General features: G+C 33.0%; 1 protein-coding gene across 1 annotated transcript in view; it reads left to right on the top strand.

Moving 5' to 3' along the window:
• The window catches only part of LOC106476213 (zinc finger protein rotund-like), a 178,481-nt gene that overhangs the window by 32,402 nt on the left and 118,925 nt on the right, over nt 1–27,154 (top strand). The window contains exon 3 of the mRNA XM_022381216.1: nt 430–478. Within this exon, the coding sequence (XP_022236924.1) occupies nt 430–478 (49 nt within the window). The remainder of the gene's footprint in view (nt 1–429; nt 479–27,154) is intronic.

The raw sequence follows: 27,154 nt of genomic DNA, 5'->3' as shown, positions 1-27,154 counted from the left end.
TTTTTTCACTAACAGTCGAGTATAAAATATTTTCCTAAAGCATTGATAAAACTATTCCACTAATCTCAATCAACTATTTTAAGCGATGTTTTAAGCTCTAGAAATTATAAAAGGTATTACTGTTTTTATGCTGTTATTAAGCGTACATTGTTTTAACAAATTAGATAATACTAAGGTGCTGTCTTGAAACTGTATTATACATATCAATAGTCCTATCAGTCAGATTTATTGATTTTTGTTTTATCAATATATATCTGGATATCTTCTGTCTTTCCTATGAACCTCGGCTTTAAATCGCTTTAACAAAAAATATTGTAATACTGATAGGTTTTATGATTCTGTTATCGTTATTATATGTGAAGTCTTAGACGTTTCTATTTGGTGTTCAGAGTCTAACGTTGTCAAGTAAAAAAGTATTTTTTTTTCCAGACAAAAATGAATAACCCAGACCATCAAAGTACCCCTCAAATGCAGAAAGGTAAGATCTTTAAGCTAACTTCTCCAGTCTCTTTTATGTCGAATGTAAAGGACAATTAAGCCGATTCACTAACTTTCTGTGCTTCGTGTTTACATTGTTATATACAGAAAGTTCTAACGTTACACCTTTAGCGTAAATAAGTGTGTTAATGTGTGCAGGAAAGGCCATACTGACCCTCAACGTTCATTGTAATGAACGTGATGGGTGTCAAAACCTGCCTGTTAGATGTTTCGTTTTTGTGACATAGGTGTGTGTGTTGTCAAGTTAAGGGGAAACGTGTGAGACTCCCTAACTGTAACAGGTTCCCACACACGTTTCACATTCTGTTTGAAAATCGTTCTCTGTTGACATTGCATAACTATGAGAAGCAAAAATCAACAATATAGCTATAAAAAACTACGTTTGAGCTGATATGTCGAGATGCTTTTGTATTTAATCTTTACACTATGTTCAAAATGCAGAAGGAGTGCGCAGTGCAGTATGTGAAAGCATGACTAAACATTAATAAATAATATTTGCAACACAAAAGTTACCAAATTTAAGAACTCAAAATTTCGGTCTTCTTTAATGTGAGCACAACAAACAGCGAATTTAATTTGAATAAATGTCTGATAGAGCTAATTATATAATGGGGAATTACGACACAATGTATTGATTAAGCGTTAGATACTACAGATATCTGATATTAATTACGTAGATTTACAGGCAACAGAAAAAAATTGTTGACCATCTAGCTACAGGTCCACTGAATCTGTACTTAAATATGTCAGATATCTGTGGTGCCAAGTTAAATAATCCAGATACTCAACGTCTAGAGTAGATTCACAGACATCAAACATATTGTTGATTAAATGTTTGCTGAATCTGTACTTAAATATATCAGATATCTGTGGTGCCTAGTTAATTAATCCAGATACTCAACGTCTAGAGTAGATTCACAGACATCAAACATATTGTTGATTAAATGTTTGCTGAATCTGTACTTAAATATATCAGATATCTGTGGTGCCAAGTTAATTAATCCAGATACTCAACGTCCAGAGTAGATTCACAGACATCAAACATATTGTTGGTTAAATGCTTGCTGAATCTGTACTTAAATATGTCAGATATCTGTGGTGCCAAGTTAATTAATCTGGATACTCAACGTCCAGAGTAGATTCACAGACATCAAACATATTGTTGGTTAAATGCTTGCTGAATCTGTACTTAAATATGTCAGATATCTGTGGTGCCAAGTTAATTAATCCAGATACTCAACGTCCAGAGTAGATTCACAGACATCAAACATATTGTTGGTTAAATGCTTGCTGAATCTGTACTTAAATATGTCAGATATCTGTGGTGCCAAGTTAATTAATTCAGACACTCAACGTCTAGAGTAGATTCACAGACATCCACACCATATTAGTGAAGTAGATTCTACGAATAATAATAATATTAAACGGGTTTAAAAATTATCTAGGAAACTGGATAAAATAGTTTTAGCATGTAGTTTGCATATTAATTAAGTAGCTTTCATGTAATTCAAACATATTAAGTATATTCAGCGAACATCTTGTCCATTAATTAATTATGGATGTTTAATATATCAGTCTAGATGTAGCGCATTATTTCTCTGATATTTAAGTATTTTTTAAAAGCATCTTGTATATTAATTAGCTAGGGTAGCAGATACCACCATATTAATTAAGAAGATTTCACAGATGCTGTGGTATTTTGATTAAGCGACTTCAATAAACATATGTAGGAATTAATTAACTAAGTTTATCGGGTATCTAATATATTATGCATAACGAAAAGTTTAACGCACGATCTACGAAGGTTTCTCTAGTACATCTCAAAAGATTATTCCCCAAACTCGATGTCACGCAAAATACTTAAACTATATACTCTAACTTTATTTGGTTTGATTTGTACCGGGTATTCTTGCAAAGCTAGAAGGAGATTATCTGCACTAATTGTCCCTAATTATAATATGATAGACGAAAGAGAAAGCAGCTAGTCAACAACACCCACTACCAACTTTTGGGATATTCTTTTTTCTAAACGAGTTTGTCTCTAATTATAAAATGATAGACGAAAGAGAAAGCAGCTAGTCAACAACACCCACTACCCACTTTTGGGATACTCTTTTTCTAAACGAGTTCGTCCCTAATTATAAAATGATAGACCATAGAGAAAGCAACTAGTGAACAACACCCACTACCAACTTTTGGGATACTCTTTTTCTAAACGAGTTCGTCCCTAATTATAAAATGATAGACCATAGAGAAAGCAACTAGTGAACAACACCCACTACCAACTTTTGAGATACTCTCTTTTTAACCGAGTAGTAGAATTTGATCGTCACTTTTATAACGCACCTACAACGCCAAATTGCAAAATGCAATTTTTTTTCTACAACAAAACGCGAGTCATTCAATTCACGGATCGATAATCCGACGCGCTAACCACTAGGCCACTCTTGCCCAAGCTTTATTTTTTAAGGAGCGAGGTTATTTATTGAATTAATTATTGATAACTTTAAAATTGTTTTTTTATATTTTTAATCCTCATATTACCGAATTGTTTTATAGCGTTCATTACCAGTGGGATCCACACATTGTATCTTACTGAGTAACTTGCTGTCTTTGCTGTTTCTGTCTATACTTGACCAAAAACATTGAGTAAAGTGGCTTATTTCGTATCTAAAATACACAGGAACATGGGCAGTAATTAGTGGGATTAATTATAGCATTGATGGTACTTTTATTAACTTTTTTGTGACTCATATGTTAAGGATACTGTAACCAACTTAGCGCTTAAATAGTTTAAAAGTGTGGGTCTAACTCCATCAGTAATTTTGAGTATAAATATTTGGTTGTCTGAATAGTTTCGTAAGTTATATGGTTGAAACAGGGTCTTTAGCCTAGATACATGCTAAAACCTACTGCTCTAAGAAACATCAATTTAATTAATATCCTTCAATTTCACTCATAGTGTAAAGCAGATGATAACGATATTTAAGTCGTGCTTCACCTGAACCTTCCTAACTTACCAATTTCAAAATGTCTTCATTTTACTAAAACACTATCAGAATCTTCTTTAGGCGCAAACTTAATATTTATAAAAAAGTGATGGAGAACAACTCCAATATGTTTTCTAGTTTATGTAGGAAATCCACGATTTAGAAGCTACATATTCTCGAGTTGTTGTTATATATATTTTTAGTAATAGACAGTTATTCTACCGTGAATTATCTATTTCTTGGGTTTTAATCTAACAACTTACATCAGGGGCTGAGTCCCAAACATGACGTTCTCTCACTCAACAGTCGACTTTTGTTTGAATATACACAGCACTGCATTTTCTTTTGTAATGATGCCACCTATCGTTCTTTATGCTATTTGTTTACGGTTTTTTATGTTGTCAAAATAACAATTAAAAAGTTATCTATAATATTTTAGAAACTCAGTTGATTATTAACTTATCATCTTATCTGTAGTGAAAACATTATATATATATATACATATGTATTTATACCAAAGCTATTTGTCAGCATTGTATCATTTGTATAAATCAAATACACGTGTGGCGTTTAATGGCGATTAAGTCTGAGACAACTAGGGTGACATAAAACATCCTGGTGAGTAAAGTCATGAAGTCATTAAATAATATATGTATGGGTGAGAGAAACTGGCAAACAAATTTATAGACATGACAGTTAAACATTTACAGGTAGATAGAGAACTACATTTATATGTTCCAAATGTATAAAAGAAGAAATAGATAGTTAATTAGACAATTAGATAGACAAATGAAAAAGAGAGAGAACAGCATAGAAGGAAAAAAGCGAGGTAGTTGGGAGAACGACCAGATAGACAGATGAATTAATATTTACATATAAGGGTTAACAGATGGGTAAATAACAAGTAGATACGAAGATAAACAGACAAATTGTTAGATGGAAGAGCTGATAGTGAAATAGACGTATAGCAGATATATAAACAGAATAATTGATAGATAGAAGAGCTGATAGTCAAATAGAAATATAGCAGCTATATAAATATAGTAACTGATAGATATATTTACTGAGAGTCAAACATTAGAATAGCAGATAGATAAAGAGACAAACTGATAGGTGGAAAGATTGGTAAACAGGGAAATGGATTGATAGAAGTATTATAGAACAAAAAACAATATTCCGTTGCTAGAGTCAGGTATGGATAATTCTCCTTGTAATAGAATGACGCAACTTAATATAACCTCAAATTATATAGTTTGTTAGATGTCAAACTGGTTTGAATTATGAAGCTTGAATAACAACCTTTGTTTTTTATTCAGACTCAAAAAGGATAGAGAAATCAAATAATCGTGAGAAGTCAGTACCCTCAACCGTCTATTGATGCTGATGAATAAGTTTCACATTTAGGAATGGTTATCAGACTCATTTACGCCCTGTCTCTTCCAGGAAACCTATAGCGAAGATTTATCTTATTATTTTGTGTTTTGTCATCCCATCCTTTTTTTTCTTCCTGCCCTTTAAAATTAATTTGGAATTCTTGCTCTTTAACGCTTGATGTAAATATTGGTCTGTTCTGATAAAAATCGGTCTACCGGTAAAATATAATTTTGGTGGCTTTATGAGCAAAATGGGAAAGTCCTAGGTTTATCCCAGGGTTAAGTCCTAGGTTTATCTTAACCTCCTGCCATTATTTGTCTGTCTTACGCTTTGTATAAACGAAAATAAGCAAATTTCATTGTAAGTTGGTTTACATGTATAAGATATCCTTTACCGGTTTTAGCCAGCTCAAAGGTCAAGGTAATTGTGTGCTCATTACGTGTAACATCCACAGACTGCTAGGACACCAGTTTCAACTGTCTAGACTTTCACTACACTCAACAACACTTTTATGCAGGTGAATGACTAGGTCATTGTGAGTATAATTTTTAAATCGAACAATTCTAGTTCCACTATAAAGTTTATTTTCTTAAGAAGGTAAGATTTTTCTGTCGAGAAAAAAATAACTCATTGTGACTTTTAAGTGTATAGATCACAACAACGCAAATAAGAGAAATAGAACAAAGTAACAAAACAAAAAGTTTGACAAAATTCAAATGAGGAAGGCTTGGTACGACAATATAAAAATGTTTTTCCAGTGAGATTTGCAAAGAAAATAAGTTTCTGACAGAATAAATACAGTTGTCAAAAAATATAAAAACAAAGCTCATCGCAGGGTCAAACTTTTTGAGATCTTCTGTGGACTGCATCTGTCTGAGGTTAGAACAGATCTACAGGAGAAGTTTCTGGTCAAGTACAGTTTCCTCTGCCTAAACTTTATCTGAACAAGAAGGTCAAATTTAAGTTGCGTATTTTAATGAAACGAGTTTTAATAATGGATAACAGTTAGAGGTCAAAGGTCAGGGCCAAGTTCACTTAAGTAGTTTATGTTGTATACTTTCGGAAAGAGTGAAAGCATTTAAAACTATTTAAAGATTAATGTCAGTGAGACAGCGTTGGTTGCATAATTTCTGAAGGAATGTAAAACACCGTGAAAACATGTAAAGGTCTAAGGTTACGGTCATTTTTAACAACATAGTAAAGTTTGTTTTATATAAGCTTGCCTGCATATCAATTAATAATAAAATTAACTTATACGAATAAAATAGATATAGGGTAGGCCAAAGTTAGCAAGAATGGTCAAAAAATGGTAACTTGAATGAGGTCATGTATCTATAGAACACAGAGTTTTTCCTACAAAGTTGTGGCCTTCCTTACGATAATTTTATTCAGTTGACCTTAGACATGAGAGTTAGTTAATGCTATGTTTGTTTTAGTTTTTGTCTTCAACTGTTCTACAAGGAATTTATTGTTCGGGTCATTGTAGCACTTTTTTGGAATCGAAAAGTTTATGTTATTACGTCAGTGTAATTACATGTATTTAACATATGATACATACTGTTATGCCCTAACACTATGATAGATTCAAACCAAAGGAATTAAAGCAGAACTTTATGTTTCGTTTTAACTATCAAGAATCCATAGATACAACTTAATTACATGAGTGCGCTCTCCACTCAAGCCAATAAGTATACGTTTGAATTTTGTATTTATGAAAAAGCTACTAAGGGTATCTGCCACTGTCCCTAATTTACGATTTTGAACTAGAATCGCCAGCTCCGAAATTCAGAGCTCTACCACAAGGTTTGACCCGTGCGATAAACTGATAAGTATTTTGTATTTTATAAATGTATATCATTACTTCTGCGATTGATTTACTTCGACTCTCTTTGTTACAGCCTATCAGTAAATTTCAAGTAAATGCAAGTTTTATGAGATCTAGTACAAAGCCCTTGTACAACCCTTTAATGACATTTGACATAAAGAAGTCATTCTCAATATCTGCTGTGATATAACATAAAACACCTTATATAAATAAAAAAATGGACCCACAGAGACTAGTCAGAGAATAACTGTGCGTCTTTGTTTTAACTTTGTCGAGAAAGTACACAAGTGATTTTTCTGCTCTAAATGATTTTTACCGTATTTTTCTTCAGTTATTTTTAGTTTTTGTTCTGTATGTGCAGTCTCAGAGAAAGGTATGAGAAATAAATTTTAGCCAAAAACATAATGATTCTTTGAAGTTTATACTAGAAATAAAAACAATTGGCAATGGAAAACAAATAAAAAGATTCGAACATTTGCAAAAGAACCATATTAAATTTATCAAAGCGCACGTGGTATAATTTATTAAACATCGACACGTGCTTCTTATTTAGATGTTCAAATATATTAATTTAAATACAATTATAAATAGAATTACAACATTAAATTTTTACTTTAATTTAATGTGATACTAATATTTTAAATATTGTCATTAACGTAATAAACAACTAGGCAAACATTTCTGATCGTTGTTTTGTTGTTAAGCGCAAAGCCGCACAATGGTCTATTGTATTGTGCCTATTGCAGGGATAAAACCCCGAGTTTTAAAGTTATAAACTCTCAAGCTTATCGCTTAGTGTATGAGTTTTATAAAACAAAAATAACCGAGGGAAAGTGCCCAAATCAAAAGTCAAAAATACAAAAATGGCCCCCTTTTCCCCCCTCAAATTAGTGATGAAATTAATTTTGGTTTCTAGCAGTCGTCTAAATATTTAATTTCATAACATATGAGGAACGTAGTTTCATGAAATATATATTGTTTCTAGCAATATTTCAATGGTCCCCACACAAAGCTCTGGTATCTCCCTCTATAGGTTGTTTAACTCAACATTTGAAAAATAGACGCTTATCGATCTTGTAGTGTACACAAAGAACCTAAGTGTCTGCCAATCGATTTATTAGACACCACAGAAAGCTATCCACGTATCAATTTGGAGGCACTGAAGATTAAGAGTGAAATGCACATATAAAGTGTAGAATTTTTATAGCTTACTTGGGTGTTTCCATTACTTGTTAGGCCATCTCCATATCTCTATTTTTCTTCTTCTCCGAGTTGTATAATTTTCGCCATTCTTCAATCCATTTTTTTCGTCTCTCTTAAATTGCATTATTTTACGCGTAAATCACAACTAAATATAGCATCGTGCTTTCAAAAACTAGTGTTTTAATGAAGACAAAAAATGTTCATAAATAGCAACAGTAACTACTCGTTGTGTTTATAAATCAATAAACACTTGAAATGTCAGATACAAACACGTGCAATGCAACATTTTTATATTCAAATAACATAGCCTAACCAGTTGAATATGTTTATACACGTTAATTAATATTTCTGGATTAAATATTTAGACTTAATATAAATAGTAATGTTTAATATTCACGTTCTGGACATAATAATATGTAGACTTACCATCGTAACATGAGTCATTATAGAGAAGAAATGTGTAAAATTCAATAACTATCACATAAAATAAAACGCTACATAACCTTCACTATTACACATATTTTTTTCACGCAAACATAACGTCTGAAGAACAGCTGTATTGATTGTGTAAACATGTTGTATTTCCCTGGTGTATTTATGCATTAAAGTATGGGATATATAGTAAAATATTCATGTGATTCAACCATGGCTGTAAAACCCCACAACACCAATTTCTTCAATTTTTCTTATGTAATCTTTGTCGTTGAAAAAATTTGTGATAAAAAGGTTGGAAAATAGATGTATTTTGAACAGATAGGTGGACAAATGAAACAAAAACAAATCTTGGATACACTTGTTTAGTTTAATCCTCAGCAAATGGTGCTTTCGTAGTTTAGCAGTATCTCCCCAGACGTTGAAACATAGTTCGCTTTTTTTTATGTATATATATATATATATATATATGCTCAAGATGTTACAGTGGATTCTGTAGTTATATTTTCTATGTTCGCTCGTACAATTAAGTAAAAGCATGTGGAACAAGTGAAAATAATATATGGATGCAAATTCTGGGTGATTTGTTTTTGTTTGTTATACAATAAAACCACATTGGACTATCTGCTGTGTCCACAGCGTGAAATCGAACCCCAGGTTTTAGTGTTGTAAGTCCGCGAACTTAACGCTATCTCATCGGGTAATCTGAGTGAGAAGAACAGACACTTTAAGACAAGGTGAACATCATATATATAAATACAAGACTGCACTTTGGGCCTTACAGTACTTTAATTACACTGCAATGTTTTCTATCGGCTTACAGGTTTTACGAGTTAGCTGGGTATGTGCCTGGTACTGCACTCTTATTTTTAATCATACACATAATTTAGTGTTTGTGTCTTCTGACACAAGATTAACAATAATGAATAGTGTGCCTTTTTTTTAAATCTTCATCATACATATACACGTGACAAACACGTGTGACGTCGTCAGATACTCCCGTGATTACTACATTGGCGGGAGTTTGAATTATAATTATTATTATTATTATTCATGAAGTTATGATTGTAGTCTCGCCCGTTACCAAGCGGTCGGCTAGGAACGCGGTCACGTGACTTGACTAGCAGGATAGGGTTATCAGTTTCTTCCATAAATTTGAATGGCAGATAAAAAGCAGGCTGCGTTTCCTATGTAGGGTTCGCCTACATTGAGTGAGTGCCACGCGCAGAAGAAAGCGCCGCCATGATGGAAAAGTCGGAAACGGCATGTAAGTAGCATCTCCAAAAAACTCCGTTCCCTACTGGCTGCACGAGGGGGTTTCTGGTTCTCTTCAACTGTCTTAACGGACAGAATGGACGTTACTGAGGTCAGGGTGTGGTTGAGTTACGCTTGTGACTGCTTTCCACCTTTAAGAAACTTGTCGATAAGGTCTTGTTGATCGTGACAGCGTCCCAACCCTTTGATTACTAGCGATCTGAATGTAGCAGTACAGCGGGGCTCCATGGTCTTAGACTTGCAGGGCGCTTGATGTAGAAGTTCAGCTAGGAAGGGAGTTTCCTTTACATGTTCATGTGTGTTTAAGATTCGTAGTTATCGTGCATATCAAAAAATGGTTGGACTGACTGATGTCTGTTTTTAGAAGTGTCTGATAGGGTGTAAACAATTACACCTATATATAAACACAAAAGGATCTTAAGAACTAATTAAGTGTCATAAAGGTTAGGCTTAGATATGTAATATTGAATACAAAACAAAAAAAAAAGGAACAAAAAACGTGAAGTTAAGCAAGCTTAGAAATTTATATAAGGTTTTTACAGCCATAAGGAAATTAGTTATGTAAGTTAATTTATATATTTTTATAGTTTTTAAATTTCATGACGAGGAACCCACTTTTTAGAAAATAAAATTGGGGACGGCTTGAAAGGGTAGCGAGCCATCTCCAAACTTTATTTTATAGTGTTTGTTAAGTTGATTTTAATAGTTATAGATATGAAAAAAGGGTCCTCATTAAACTAGTGATATCTATAATTAAAAAGAAAACTTGAAGTAATTAATAGTGTTTGTGGATTGAATGTAGCTCTTAGCTGATGATGTTTTATAAGTATGCTTAATAACCGTTCTCTGCTACAAGAAATGCATGCAGTTAAGGTCAAAAGAAAGTATGCGATAAATATCTCTACTACCCTACTGACCTCGGTATTATCAAAATGTAACACGTAACATACACACACCTGATTAATTCAGCTATTTTCAATAGCTTCATGAAGATTTTTTATCCTCCCAGCTATGCTTGCTTATAAAGCAATGCAAATAAAAACTGTTCATCTTATACTTTCTTTTGGGCCTCGCGATCATATATTTCCTTTTTGTTAGTTTGAAACTAAGGTTAGTGAATATTTTAGACTAGTTTAAACTAAACTTTATTAAAACTTCTAGTCGTAAAGAAACATCCATAATAAGAGGAAAAGGCGTGTTATTGATAATTTCTAATTATTATTGGTTCGAAGAAGCCATTAGAAAACTGCCCTTTTGTTATGAATTCTTTACGATAAGCTGTTTGAAAAAAGTGTTGTGTACAAATCTTTATGTTTACTGAAAATAAAGAGACGCGAAGATAAGATAACCAAACTATATATTTTTCCTGATAAAGTAAATTCGTTGTACAAGATGGATAGAACAAAAAAACAACAACTAGTAACGAAAACGATTATACGAAAAACAAATATAAAATAAAATTTAAAACTAACAATTTAGTTATTGTGTCTTATGAGTGGTATAGGTAAGTTAGTCCCTCATGTTTTGAACTTACACAGCAGTGCTATATCCAACTCTTTGTTTCAAATTATTGTATTTTCTACTGATTTCATAGTATCGTGCATGTTTAGATACCAAGAGTTGGTAATATTATATTACGAAAACGACAAAGATACGAAAGTTTATAGAAAAAGTGATGAAACCATTTTCTCTTAAGTACTTAAATAATTTTATATTTTAAAAATGTAATCAACTTATATGTTTAGGGTGGAATAAAAATTTTATATCGTGTCATCGTGTAGGTTTATAAGAGCGACTTAGTTTTGTAGAAAAGTTGTTTTTAGTGCGAAGGTGAAGGAAACTTTCAAGAATATGAGCTAGTTTTATTTAATACATACAGATTGATAAAATATCTTTGTAGCATATTCGCAAAAGTCACATTTCATACATACAGATTAATAAAATATCTTTGTAGCATATTCGCAAAAGTCACATTTCGTACATACAGATGAATAAGATATCCTTGTAACATATTCGCAAAAGTCACATTTCGTACATACAGATGAATAAGATATCTTTGTAGCATATTCGCAAAAGTCACATTTCATACATACAGATTGATAAAATATCTTTGTAGCATATTCGCAAAAGTCACATTTCATACATACAGATGAATAAAATATCTTTGTAACATATTCGGAAAAGTCACATTTCATACATACTAATTAATAAGATATCTGTAACATATTCGCAAAAGTCACATTTCGTACATACAGATTGATAAAATATCTTTGTAGCATATTCGCAAAAGTCACACTTTTATTTCTGTTAGTCTTCGTAAAAAAACACGATATGTTAATTACTTATTAAGAGCATGTGCAATTCATTGCGTATGATAAGTTTTAGAATAGTAACCTGGTTCTACTTGTAACTAACTTTTTCAGTATTAACAGAATGAATTCAGATATTTAATTCCTTTTTGATGTCAGTACTTTTTCAAATAAAATCTATAGTTACATTAGTACTGGATTACGATATAATTTGGAACGCTGCTTAATGTTTATGTTGAATTGTGGTTAGGTTTATATACTTACTTGCAATTTTAATCTTGTCTCAGATTTATCTAAGTTCCTACAAATTGTTATAGTTAATTTATTATAACTGAACCTATTAAGGAGATTTTGGTTTTTGACAAATGGTTAAACACTAATTTTATGTCTTTTTATTTTTATAAATGTTATTATAATTATTCTATCATTTGTTGGGAAGCTGAGTTTCTCTTTCCTTGGCCCCCTAGTGGCTCAGCGGCAAGTTTACAAGCTTACAACGCTAAAAACCTCTGGTGGACAGAGCACAGACAGCATATTTTAGAGCTATTTAATATATATGTATCACATGGTTGGTTTATTACTGGCGAAACTATTTGAAATCAAATCATGAGGTGGTGATGCAGTCACAAGCCCCCCCCCCCCACGTGGCACAGCGGTATGTCTGCGGACTTACAACGCTAGAAACCAGGTTTCGATACCCGTGGAGGGCAGAGAGAGTACAGATAGCCCATTGCGTAGCTTTGTGCTTAACTTCAAACAAACAAAAGCAGTCACAAGTGTTATTGAGAGAGTGGATCGGTGTATTAGAATTAGATCTTACCATCGATTTTTAACACAAGTCTTCGACTTAAAAACAATGTGACATTGAACATGTACATATGAAAACACATATATCTAAGTTTTAAGTTGAAATATATACATCTATACGTACACACGTATATATACGTACGTATTAATAAGGTCTTAAGAGTGTCTATCTTCGATTTTGGTATTCGTTGTGCTCTGAAAGGATATAGGATTTGTTGATTTGATAAAAAAAATATATTTATACACTGAAAGTAGATGCAGAAAGCGCTTGACAGCAATATAATCAAAAAATGATTTTAGAAGAGACACTGGCCTTTGTTCGTATTTTCGTACATATGTATGTTTATTGGATGAAGTAGGAAGGAAGTCTTACAGAAAAAAAAGGCCCGGCATGGCCAGGTGGTTAAAGCGCTCGACTTGCAATCTGAGGGTCGCGGGTTCGAATCCCCGTCCGACCAAACATTCTCGCCCTTTCAGCCGTGGGGCGTTATAATGTGACGGTCAATCCTACTGTTCGTTGGCAAAAGAGTAACCCAAGAGTTGGCGGTGGGTGGTGATGACTAGCTGTCATCCCTCTAGTCTTACACTGCTAAATTAGGGACGGCTAGCGCAGATAGCTCTCGTGTAGCTTTGTGCGAAATTCTAAAAACCTACAACCTACCTGCAGAAAAAAAAAAAAACTAAGTTAGGATATAACTTCCTCCCTCAGTGCTGTGATTTCCCTTGGCGCCTGTTTATGTGTGAGGAATGTTTGGTGAAAATATTTCTAATTATTTGGGAAGTTTGGGTGCGGTTAATTCAATTAGATATTAGAAATTATGGCGGGTATCTTGATGTATTCTAAATAAACAGTTATTGTATAATGCAATGCAGGTTATATTAGTAAAACGAGCGTAACTGCGTGGTCTTGTTACCCTTACTGTCGAGTAGAAATGAAGATATTCATTGCAATGAACTATATATCTATTCGATGGCGTTACTGATATTTTTGTTTGAAAGGAAAATGTAACAGCGTGTCTATAAATCTGACAAAAAACGTCTGCTCTTGTTATTGAGTTAGTAATCTTGTATGGGTTTGTTGACGTCTGAGTAAAATGGGAAACATTGTAAGTGATTAGGTATATTGTTTCTTGATTTGAGTGATATGCTGTACTTTATTGTTTCCACAAATGTTTTACGATGAAATGTGACTTGTTTAATTAGTTTGTTGACAAATGAATGAGTTATTTCGTTGTAAATGGTACTAAGAGGAATGCTCATGTTCTATTGAAAGGTTAACCCTTTTTGTTGGGAAATCGTCAGTGATTATATCAGTTGAGATGATATTGTTCTTGTCGATTCTTCCGTTATCATTGATCGACACGTTCAGTTTTACTACTGTAAGACAGACAGTTCAAATATTACGTCATATAAGAAGCACTATATTCTGATAACCCTGTATTTACTGGGTGTAGACAGTAGAACAAACCACTCGTGCACCAAGGGGATTTAGGCCTATACAGATCTTTTCTTGATGTCTGTATGTTTTCAAAATTAATCCATAAAGACCAAAATCCTTTCACGTTTCTTGTAGCACCAGTAGGGAAGGAAAGAAGCAGAAAGTTTGACATTACCGCCGTCTGTTGATTTTTTTTTCCTTCGTTTACGCGGCTATGGTATACTTGCTGGCTTTGCCTGTTGGCGGGAATAAGCTCATGCCAAGAGGCGATGGATATGCAACAGCAACAAGCGGGGTTAGCTTGTGCAACTCCTGTTATATCGTTGTTGAAGCTAAGAAATTTTTTCTTCGAACCGAGATTCAGATCCCAACGTGCTAATGGTAAGTGTGTATTAAAACAAAATGGTTGTTGAAACCGACACAGGTCACGTGTTGCAAGAGCCTCAATATCTATATAAGCATATGTTTTTCTTATTATTTTTGTCAGACCTTATGATTTTTTTCTAATTGCCTGATTATATTTTTATGATTTTTCCGTACGCCTCTGTCTATTTGTCTCAATGTATCCTTCTGTCCGTTCTTTTTTTGTTTGTTTATTATTTCTACCATACTCATTTGTTTAGCTTACTGTATTTATCTTTGTATTCACCTGTTTATCAGATCACCCGGCTATTCAAATATTACTTTTTTTCAGCATTTGTGCATGAGCTGTATAGTAACTGTCTTTCTTTCAAGTTACACAAGATTGAAAATGGCAAACTTATTAAACACTGAGAACATCAAACACAACTTTTACAAATTTTTATTAAAGTATCCAAATGACGATTTCACTTTATAAAAGAAAAAAAATTTTAAAAGTTGTCATGGTTTTCTCTTTAAGTTAACTTTTAATATCATAACTTGATCTTATATCATAATTAGCAAAACTAGTAAAAATTAATACTCAGCTGTGATCTACAGGACTATTGAGAGCAAATCAGTCAAAATGTTTAATAACCAAGTCTTATCTCGAAAATAGAGATCAAATACAACTGTGCTCTATTCTAAATGGTCTGTGAATAATGATGCAAATCTATAGTGTTAACTTTTTTTCTGTAATCTATTGAAATGAATTACGACCCTAAAAACATTCCTTTGGACAATAGGTTTTCATTTAATTCTATAGCCAAGTTATTTGTACTGCAAGACAATTTTCTTTGTAACTCTGTAACTTTTCTGCTACTTTTTTGTGTAAAAATGTTCTTTGTCATCGTGTAGAACCAATTATGATTATTTCAATTCTTTGTATTATCATTTTATTTATAATTTAATAACTCGGCATATCAGTTAATTGAAGTGTAAAACCTCTGTGCCCAAGAATTTAGACGGTAGTCATTTTGCATTCAAGTATTTAATTTATAGGATTTTGTGAATATTCTGTTATTATATTTGTAATTCTGTACGTAGTCTACTTACATGGATTGCCGTAACTCTCGTGTCTACCTGTAATTTAGCATCTTAGAGTATATTAATATGTCATTAAACTCTGTGACCTATTAATTTGGATTATTTTGTTTGCTTCTTGTGAAATAATGTAGTCAAACAGTTTAAACTGTAGTTACTTTATAGTTCTGATACTTAGTTAATAGTGATTTTCTTGTGCCTTACTATAGTCTACGATTTAGGCTTTACTTAATTATGTAGTCCACCTATTTGTAATATTTAGTTCTGGTCGTCCAGTTCAAACTGTAAAAAGTTTGTTTCGTTTTAAAGGAAACCATTTGAATTATAGCGATATGTAGTTTCATATGCAAATTAAATAATCATACTCTGCTGTATTCTGTAGGTTAGTTTTAGGGGCTGTAGTCAGCATAAGCAGAAGTTTGTGTTTCTGTAATTAAAAAAATATTATTTTGCTACTAAGAACTATATTAAAGAACTGTAAAAAAATGTGTTTTAATTGAAGCGATTACCCAGGACTTAGATTCTTAAACTTTTAATTTTTGAATGTTTTGTTTTAAGAATTGCCTTAAAATTTATATCACGAAATTACGTTTATTAGCATGAAATACGTATAGATAAAAAATATGAAAGTGTATCTGAGCAGAACTGTTTCCTGTCGTTGTTTATGTCGCTCAGCGTAGTATCACAGTTAGCGCCCTCTGAAGCTGTGCCAGACTGTCTATCAGTCGGATGTTTTATGTTTAAAACATGTAGTAGTAAACCAGAACGAGATATCACTCTACTAAGTTTTTAAAGGTTAAAGATGTACAGTATCAGATGTACTGTTTCTTCTTATGGCACGCACATTGGTGTGCCTTGTATTGAAGCGTATTTCATAAACAAACATAGTATACATTTTATAACATTGATACTAACAGCCTGGCAACTTTGGCTATTCATGTGTAAGGGTTTTGTTATTAATGTCAGTTGCAGTAGCATTCAACACAAATTTAGTTGTTTCTTGTTCATTATAACTTCGCACAATAGCTCGAACAAAAAACGGGAGAAAAACTCAAGATGCCTTAAATATAGGTTTATCTTCAACTTTGTCGAATTCTATATTTGATGTATTTGAGAGACTGATTCCGTATTTTATGAATGAAGTTCGTACTTATAGCTCTTTGATCAAACGTATAATCTAATGGAATATGATATTACCATATTACAGGTGTTTTGAAAAATGGCTATGTTACCTCAGACGAAATGGGATACCAAATAGATAGTAATACCCTTCTGGAATCACGAGTTATTCTGAAGAACTGAATAAGCCAATTGCCATCAGGCTTAAGAAAATGCTCTAAATGAGGGCGTGGGTTGACCCTTTCCACTATTTTGAGCCGTAGTACAAGAGCCATTCGTCCCAAGCAAGGGTATCTGTGCTACTCTCGGTATTAAGCTTCGCTTTCGCTTGGCGTTAGCATCACGTATTTTTCTAACCCTCTCGACCAGTTGAGCACTCACTTGCGGCATTACCACATCAAAATTTAAAAGGCTGCCAAATTCAAACAGTTCGTCTTATTGATTATCCATTTAAACTTGATCTTTATGGGGTCTACCCGAGTTTGTGTACCAAATTTGATTAAAATGGATTTACCCACTTCCTCACATACGTTTATACTTATTTAGCATCATATTTCACCTGAAATAGCAAAGCCATTTTTCACACACATAAATTTTTTTTAACAGTTATGTTAAAAGGAGAGAGGTAATAAAAACAACATTTCCGTAACTTTGGAAATAAGACCAAAAACAAGAAGTATCGCACGCAAAAGAAAACAATGTGCAAATTATAATGTGGGAGGAGTGCAATGTGACATACTAGGAGAGTTATCTGTGAAGTTGGACCCTCATTAGGATAGAGATATGCCGTCTATCACATATAACCTCTATTCGCAAGCCTCATGTCTAAGGTGTGGGGGAAATTTTCATATTTAAAGAAGATACGGGATGCTCACGCCCGCAAGGTCCTACATTAAAGGTTACCATTGACCGTCTTCTGCCACATGTAGGAAAGTAGTTGCCCCTAATAAAGGAGATTTATAAAAATAAAACCGGTTACCATAAACAAACTACGGCATGTAAATATGGTGTGTTTTTATGTGCTTTTTTTTACTTTATTTCGCATTTGAAAACTGGAAGAAAAATCGATTTTTTTGGCGTTGTTCTCATAGCAGTAACTTGTAATAGTAATCATTTTTAACCTACATATCTTAGGTTTTATTATACGGTTCATGTAAGCATACCGAAGATTGTAGAATATTATTAGTCTTTTTTTTCTTCTTAGGAATACCTTCCCACAGAGTGTGAATAATTGTTTTAGATCTGGGCTTAAAATTAATATCTGTTCTCTTTTTTTCTCACTTGTGACACTTGCAAATAGAGGTTAAATATGATAGACGGTATGTCTCGCCACTAGCTGCAAGTGTCCTATTTAATCAGCTACCTCTCTCACTGAAGTACATACCCCTAGCTGTAAGTGTCCTATTTAATCAGCTACCTCTCTTACTGAGGTACATACCGCTAGCTGTAAGTGTCCTATTTAATCAGCTACCTCTCTTACTGAGGTACATACCACTAGCTGTAAGTGTCCTATTTAATCAGCTACCTCTCTTACTGAGGTACATACCCCTAGCTGTAAGTGTCCTATTTAATCAGCTACCTCTCTTACTGAGGTACATACCCCTAGCTGTAAGTGTCCTATTTAATCAGCTACATCTCTTACTGAGGTACATACCCCTAGCTGTAAGTGTTCTATTTAATCAGCTACCTCTCTTACTGAGGTACATACCACTAGCTGCAAGTGTCCTATTTAGTCATCTACCTTTCTTACTGAGGTACATACCCCTAGCTGTAACTGTCCTATTTAATCAGCTACCTCTCTTACTGAGGTACATACCGCTAGCTGTAAGTGTCCTATTTAATCAGCTACCTCTCTTACTGAGGTACATACCCCTAGCTGTAAGTGTCCTATTTAATCAGCTACCTCTCTTACTGAGGTACATACCACTAGCTGTAAGTGTCCTATTTAATCAGCTACCTCTCTTACTGAGGTACATACCACTAGCTGTAAGTGTCCTATTTAATCAGCCACTTCTCTCTTACTGAGGTACATTTTACGCTTCCTCCCACGTTGTAGTTTTATTTACTTTTTTTATTAACGAAGCTTTTTATTATCAACCTTGTTGTCCGAAATGTATCTAAACTATTATTTTGACAAAAATCTCTTTGTGCGCCTGATTAACTGACTGCCATCAAACCTTAGCCCCTCGGGGGAGTGACATAGTTGATTTCGCGTTCGGATCAGATCTGGCCCTCCCGGAGGCTCTTATGTCTTCCTCGTGCGCTGAACGAGTACTTCAGCTAGCATATATATATATTGACCAAAACATATTTATATTCTGACATATGGCTTTTTACAACATTTTCCTGCATTATAAGTAGAAGAAAATTTTACGAACAACCTTTCTGCATTTGATAAAAACGTTCATTACGTTGTCTTTCGGTTTAAAGTGATGAAAGCGTTTTCTGTACTTGTTTGAGGCCGAGTCTTCAGCATCTTGTAAGTCAGCTTATATGAACAATTGACTGTTAAAAAAGTGGAATGAGTTATGATATTATAGATAGTAATGCATAGTCAAAACTAGCATCAGATATTACGTATTCAACACTGTTAACGTGCATGGTATATTAAACCCACAATCCTACCGCATATTAAAAACTCTGATTCAATAACTTTAAGTTTATCGACCAAATTATATTAGTACACCCTTAAAGGCAGGAGATACGGATTGGATACTTCGTATACATTCTACAATATTAAAAATGAAAAGTACTTAAAACTATTGGACTATGTCTTTTTTTTTCTTTTTTTTTGAGCATCTGTTTCATTTTTGTGATCACATGCATTTGTAGCGCGTAGAGGTAGGGGTATGTTGCTGCTATAATCTATTAATCTTAAAGTTTATAGTTTTTTTTTGTCATAATTTTTTTACTATTTTAATTGCAAGTTTATAAGAAATACACATTGATCTGACTATAGCATGGCAGAACAACTACTGACTTCCATGAACAATGTGTCATTTTGCAACAGAAACTCATCATAAGTTCGCTTACTAACCCACTCTCTACTCAACGGTTGTATGAGTATAGTGTCTTTTTCTATTTTGCTTAAGGTTTAAGGAATTATATTTTGAGGGGATTAAATATAATACGCAAATAATAACAATTATGACAAGTTAGTTAAAAAACGTGAGTGACATTAATGAGGAATCAAATGTTTAACCATATCACATCAAAATTAACCAGGTATTTACAAATCACCCAATATTTTTTTGTGTACTGTAGAGCATATTATTCGTAGAACGTTTTATATTTTCATTTATTCTTTTGTATTTGTTTTTAATATGGTGCACGTAATGAATTAGAAAAACGTCGTTCGTATAAATTGATTAAGGCAATTGACATATATCACGAAAACTTTAATCTGTGTTGCAGTCATGCAAAACATACACGTGCAAAATAAATTATTTGAAATACTTTAATAGATTATTAGTTGAAAACAAACGGTAGATTCGAAAACTTTATTTGTTATTTAGCTTAGAAATTCAACAACTTTCATGTATAGGAGGACTTTTGCTGTAAACTGTATCGTTTATCTCTAAAGATATGTATATGTTCAGGTTTATTTTCTTGGTTTTCACATAATCATAATCACTACTGGGATGAAAATATAGCGGTTAACACTGCAATGTTACCTAATCTCACCAACATCACTAAATGTAGAAATACCCGTGACTGCGTTAAATTTCTTACAAATAATTCATAGTTCCAGGAGTATGAACACAAATGTAATTTTGACTGTTTTCAAGTTTGTTAAAAATGTAAGTTTACAACTGCAAGTAGCATTAGGATTCTGAGCCTTAAGTTGACTTAAAAAGTAAAATAATAATAGTATAAAAATATTTGATTTAATCAGAATACATGGAGAAATGACATCGTTTTCAACAAAAAGCTAGATCATAAAGTTGTTGAAAATGTGCATGTAGTTTAAAATAGTTTAGTCATTGTGGAAAACGTATAGGATTTAGATTTTAAGTTTATTAATGGAATAAGGCATTTAATTTAATGAGACTATATGGAAAAGTGACATTGTTTTTAATAACGGTAAAAAATGGCAAAGCTGTTGAAAATGTATATATACTATAAGAAAGTCTAGTCATTATCAAAAACATAGGATTTAGCTTTTAATTTTGACTGTGGAATACAGCACAATATTAAACAATTACTTTAGTTTGTGTATGTGTATAAATGTGGATTTTACTTTACCTCTACACACAATTATATACAACTTACACATGTGCAGTGAGGAAATTGTGTTCTTTGTCAGTCTGAAGTATGAATGAGGTAGTTATTAATATAAATGTACAGATAATAAAAAATGTGCAAAAATTAAGTATGATGTAGGGATGGCAATGCCAAAAAGTACAGAAACAAGGTAAGGATGCATATACAAAACCATATAAAATTACTACATAAGTAGCCATATCTTTCCAAGAATAACTTTTATCCATACCTAAATGCTGGATTCCTGTCATTTGCATGAATTAAGGTTTGAATAAAAGCATTTAAACTTAATAGTGCTGTACAGTCTTACAGTGGCTAAAAACCATAAGCTTTTAAGGTTGACTCAATACCTACTGACTTCTTATCTAAGAATTTTTGTATGGTTTTGTGTATTCATCCATACCTTGTTTCTGTACTTTTTTGGCATTGTCATTCCTACATCATATTTAATTTTTGCAATTTTTTTATTACTTGTTCCCCTCTTTTTTTAAAACAATATCATTGAATTAGATTGATAAGTGAACAATTGTTTTATTTTTATAATGCAATGATAATATATATCAGTTTTGCCAGTTTCTTAAGTTTTGGATTACATTGCGGACCAGTGAACTTGTAATGATTCCTCCAAGATGGTACAAGTACCCTGGAGTGCTGTATCAACGTGATGGGGATAATTACAGAACTCACGCCTTCCAACTTTTCCCGAACTCACTACATGTGCATACAGTTGACTCTACCACATGCTAGAGTCATGTCAATTAATAGAGAAGACATCATACAAATCCCAGGCTATGAAGTGTGATACCACGCATACACACACAGCTGCCAGGCTCGGTTCCACTGAAAATTTGAAGAAAAGTAGACCGATATAGTGTATTGTTTTTATAATTAAGAAACTGGTGTTTTTAAACTCAGACATAAATAACATGTATACAGATCTGTCAGTTGCATAAATGCTTGTTCTCCTTGATACCCTGAATATTAATTTAGATTATTCTTTATTTGTTTATTTATTTTTACTGAATTTGTTTTAGCATATATCATGTTTGTGCAATGAAAAGTCACAAATGGTCGTTGTATTAGAATATTTTGCTATTTATGAAACATAGAAATGATAAATACTTCTAAACTGAACTCACTGCTAAGTGGTAGTTTTCCTTATATTATTTCCCCATAAAAATACGCGTGGTAGAAGAACAGAATAATATTACTGTTATACAAGCTGTGAAACACTCAATCGTGGCAATTAGGTGTTCAAATAAGGCTATAACTCAACCTTAGCAGTTATTTGTAAGCATCATAGAGTAATAGATTGAATGCAGCAGCCGTTTTTTCTCAGCTCATACTTACATACTAAGCACTACTGTGCTTAGTGATATCTCCTTGTTTCAGTATATTTTGTTTGTATTAATTTTTCTGTCAAATTGACTGGCATGCATGGATCAATTCGTGAAAAGGGGTACAATCTCACGATAGTTTGGATATTAACAATGTGTCTGACTAGGATAGTAAATACATTTTACAATGAAAATTTTTATTTAGCATATATATTCGTTTGAGAGTGTTGATATATATCATAGCAGATAACGTGAACGTTGATACTGTTTGAAATAAGTTGGTTTGACTGAATTTTTCTGTTATTATCTATTTCATGAAGCCAAAAGAGCAAGTCAAAATTGTTGGCTTATAGATTACAGCATGTTATGGAACTACTGTTACTGAAACATAACTAGAATAGGTAACTTGTTTTGCTTGCCGTAGTAACAACGTGCGAGTCTATTGCTACTAGTGTGTAGAATCATATATGATTTTAGATCTATGTATATAGTAATACATGTGTGTGTGTACGTGGTGTTGTACGCAAAAATGTACGTTACGTAAGTCATTCATGAATGTTGTATGAAATAAGAGAATCAGTTAAACAGAGAACAAAACTGTGAAGCAGCATATGAATGAAAATATATATTTTGATCTGAATGTTAAGGTATTCAAATATGAAATACACTATGATTACTGAGCCGTGAAGCATTATTTGAAGATATACTATACCCAATATTTTTATTAATGCTGATGAGAGAATGTTCTCAGACTTGACACGGAAATATCCATCAAGTAATGGATTTTTCGTTGTAGATAGGAGTAACTAGTGATCTTACACTATATTTGGGGGAAACAAGATTTAACAAGATGTATTCAGTTATAGTAGTGAAAGATGTTTTGATTAAATTAAAATATTCATGAGCAGGTAAAATTATCTTTAAAAAGTGGAATAAACAGGCAGTAGTTTATACATCGTGGCAAATGTAAACTTCGTGTACCCATTACAATATGTGGTTATGATATAATATTTTCAATTGTGGAGATTGAAATATTTGGTTGACGTGTAGATTTATCGTATATTTTCAGTATACGAGTTGCAGTTAAATGCATAATAGTATAGACTGTGAATGTTTGGCTGGAGCAGAAAGTAACAAGTTCCCTGTATTAAACGTGTATCTGAAAGAAGTGTAGTGGAAATGAGATGTCTTATGTTAAAATATTCCTATGATCAGAAACTAGAGGTTGGTTCATGCACAGTGGCTAACCTGTTTTAGAAACAAGTAATCACAGTTTCAGACTCTTTTGTTCCCCATTGGACCCATGTTCAATGGTGGAAGGAATGCAGGCAAATTACAGGTAGACGTGCAATCTTTACACATAAAAATGGCAACAGAGAACAGTGCATCTATGTGTTGGTTAAGTGTGAGACTCAGTGAAGCCTGATGGACTGGAATATTTACAAGTGCAAGAGATTCATTTACCATAGGCAACATGCACATGAGTACACATATGTGTGTAAATTGACACTTGATCAGAGTAATAGTTTTAACACTGAGTGGGAAAGGAAGTTTTATAAAAGAGTGTATTTGTAACTGGGTCATTACAAATTTGAAGCTTACACTTTATGTTGAATTTTTGAGCATCCATAATATAGTTGACTACGCATATTTAACCCCAACTTTTCGGTTTAAGATCAAATAGTTGCTCCTTCTTATTTACTCAACTAGCTAGTTTTGTTTCTACATTCATCCATGCCTGATTACCTATGCGACCCACTGCCACGAAAGGAGAAAACTACTCTATGAAATTTCTTTTTAACAATATAGATGACTTGGAGACCTATCTCACAGTTCCAAAAACTGTGCTTACCTATAGTTCAGTCCAGTTAATGCAGAACCAATGGACGAAGACAAATTTTAAATGACTCATCAGATATACAGGCTCTTGCAAGAACAATAAATGAGTTAGATATGGAGTTTTTTAAAGATAATCTGACTGCCATTAACTCTGAGTATCATCCCAGTCCCTAATCTGGAAGAGATGTAAACAACATCTGACACTCTTGTGAGGCCAAGCCTATCTTTATACAGCCATGGATGATAACCTCAATACAAGAGGTTGCACCCATTATGTAAGAACCAGCAACCACCACAAGGCACACAGGGCATAGGAAGAAATTTATAAAGTGTCTCACCAAAGGGTGTTCAATCATCAAGCACTAACATAATTAAATATGTCTTCACATTTAACCTGACCATTTCATCCCTAAATTCATAAAAATCTTTCTGGAACTAAAGTCCAAATGAAGGCCATCAAATGCTGGGAAGATCCAGATGACTATGATGTTGACGAAATAGCATTAAGTGACCAAACTGTTAACTACAGATGATGTCAGTGTTGAGTTTTCTATATTAATGGCCACTCTACCACCACCCACCAAAACTCTCCCAAAATAACATATTAAACTGCCACTTCAAACAATGGCGTCAACATCCGTCACACAACAATACACACTTCAGTAGCTTTCTATTGTCAAGTATCATTGTCAGGGCCAAGCTGTGAAATGGATGGAAGTTTACGAGCAGGAAGTTGCCCAAGAGCTGAAACATAGAGATCCAGGTTAGAAGAGGAGGTTGAAAAACTCAGATCTGAGCTGGCTTATACCCAAAAAACCTTGGTGAGGTTAAAGGATATCGTCCAGTAGATAACCACCACTAGTAAACATAGAGATCCAGGTTAGAAGAGGAGGTTGAAAAACTCAGATCTGAGCTGGCTTATACCCAAAAAACCTTGGTGAGGTTAAAGGATATCGTCCAGTAGATAACCACCACTAGTCATAAGTCAGCCATTGCCATGGAAAGTTTGTTGTTTTGACTTCAATGAGAAAGGATGAGTCCCACCCTAGATGCTCATTTTCATGTTATATCTTTCCTGCCTTTCTTCTAATTCAAAAAATAACCTTCTCTTCAAAAACTTTCTAGTTTTGATCAAGTGAAAAATGTGATACCTAACACTAATATTCTCGATAACTCATCAGCTACCAGTTACCACTTACTATTCACGAGTAAAAAATTATGTATATAAGACATTATTCTTTCTCAATAGCTTAAAATAGTTATCATTGTGCTTATGCACGAATGCTGTCTACAAAATGTAAATACAAATTACCCTTCTTCCTTGGCTACTTAATTAACATTCTCTTTCAATTGCTTTTTGTTCAGTGCATAAAATAATTTATCCTATATATATATATATATATATATGTCATGAATAACACAAGATGGTTATCCATAAGTACCTCAAAAGTTATAGTGTTATAGAGACATTACTTTTCTTTGTCAAAAGTATAGAGGGTTTCAACAGGATTTAATTTGTTACTTAACCTGTGTTATAACTTGCCAGAACTTCACGTTTGTTTAGTAAGGTGTGTGAGTACCACTTATTATCATTGCTAAATGGCGTTTTTACATTGTAAAATTGTAACTTTCTCGTGTAACTGTGTATTCCAATTTGTGTCTCACAGGTGGCCTTATGACATATAGCTTCGGAGTTATATTTTAGTCATCTTTTGTAGATCATATCAGTGTCAGCACTTGTGCAAAGTTTTACAATAATCTCATTTTCGATTTTACAGTTAGGTCTTATATCCAGACATTTTTGTTTGTCGGAGTTAGTATGAATAATTATCATTAATGCATACTCTGAAAAGTGTCGTCTCATGCTTTTAAATAGTGATTATGACTTCACTGCATTACCTAACGGGCTTTGTTTACGTGGTACTGCATTTCGTTCATATACTTATAGGTGTGTAAACTGTTTAGACAGGTTACGCAATTCCTCGTTCTAAAACCAAGGCCATTCAGGAACGCTAAAAGAAGTTTGTCTGTGAAGAGTTTATTGACGTAACTGCCTAGAATTAATAAAAACATTTTTTTTCTTAGGCAAGGCATGGATATCTGTTAAGCGTGCCAAAACTATGAACTCGAGTTCATGATTCGCATCCTATTATCGCAAAAATGCACTTCGCACTTTGAGATCGTGTATACCTTATCAGAGTGACAGCCAAACCCAACTGTTCAGTTAGACAAGAGTAACCCAAGAGATGGTTGTGGGTACTGTTAATTAGCTGTCTTCATTGCACAAGTTCAAAATTAGGGATGGACGGCTATGCGCAGATAGCCCTGTGTAGTTTTGCGCAAAAATTTTAAACAAGCGTTTTTGTGATTTTATTTATTCAAGTGTCAAACTTTCTTTTTCTATTTTCCAGTATTTTACATCTTGTAATGTTTATCAAATGGAGTAATATCTTTTGTGTTAGAGAAAAAATATAAATCTTACAACTCTAACACAGTGATGCATAAGGGATACACATGTGTAAGTTAAATTGTGGGGATTACCAGTTATTTTGTAAGCAATGATCATTTGTATCATTTAGTCTGTTTATGTTTGTACAATGATGAGACTTGTCAAAAAAAGAAACACTTGAAATGTTAATAGATTATCTTTAACTACAAGAAGTTTGTGTGAACTTCAAGCGATTAAGTTATTCAAGGTTTAAGGTATACTCTTTGGTCCTTGTGTGCGTTTTAGGCTGTCGTCTGATGTTTGATTTATTCACCAGAATTTTTATTCATATATTACAATAAAAAAGTAAATTTTATTTATATATGTCAGATTCGCTAAAACAATAAAAAAGTAAATTTTATTTGTATATGTCAGATTCGCTAAAACAATAATAAAGTAAATTTTGTTTGTATACGTCAGATTCGCTAAAACAATAAAAAAGTAAATTTTATTTATATATGTCAGATTCGCTAAAACAATAAAAAAGTAAATTTTATTTGTATATGTCAGATTC

The sequence above is a fragment of the Limulus polyphemus genome, unplaced genomic scaffold (assembly GCF_000517525.1).
Source record: "Limulus polyphemus unplaced genomic scaffold, Limulus_polyphemus-2.1.2 Scaffold153, whole genome shotgun sequence".
Lineage (NCBI taxonomy): Eukaryota > Metazoa > Arthropoda > Merostomata > Xiphosura > Limulidae > Limulus > Limulus polyphemus.
The sequence above is the reverse complement of the archived record's forward strand: the minus strand, read 5'-3'. Positions and strand labels throughout refer to the sequence as shown.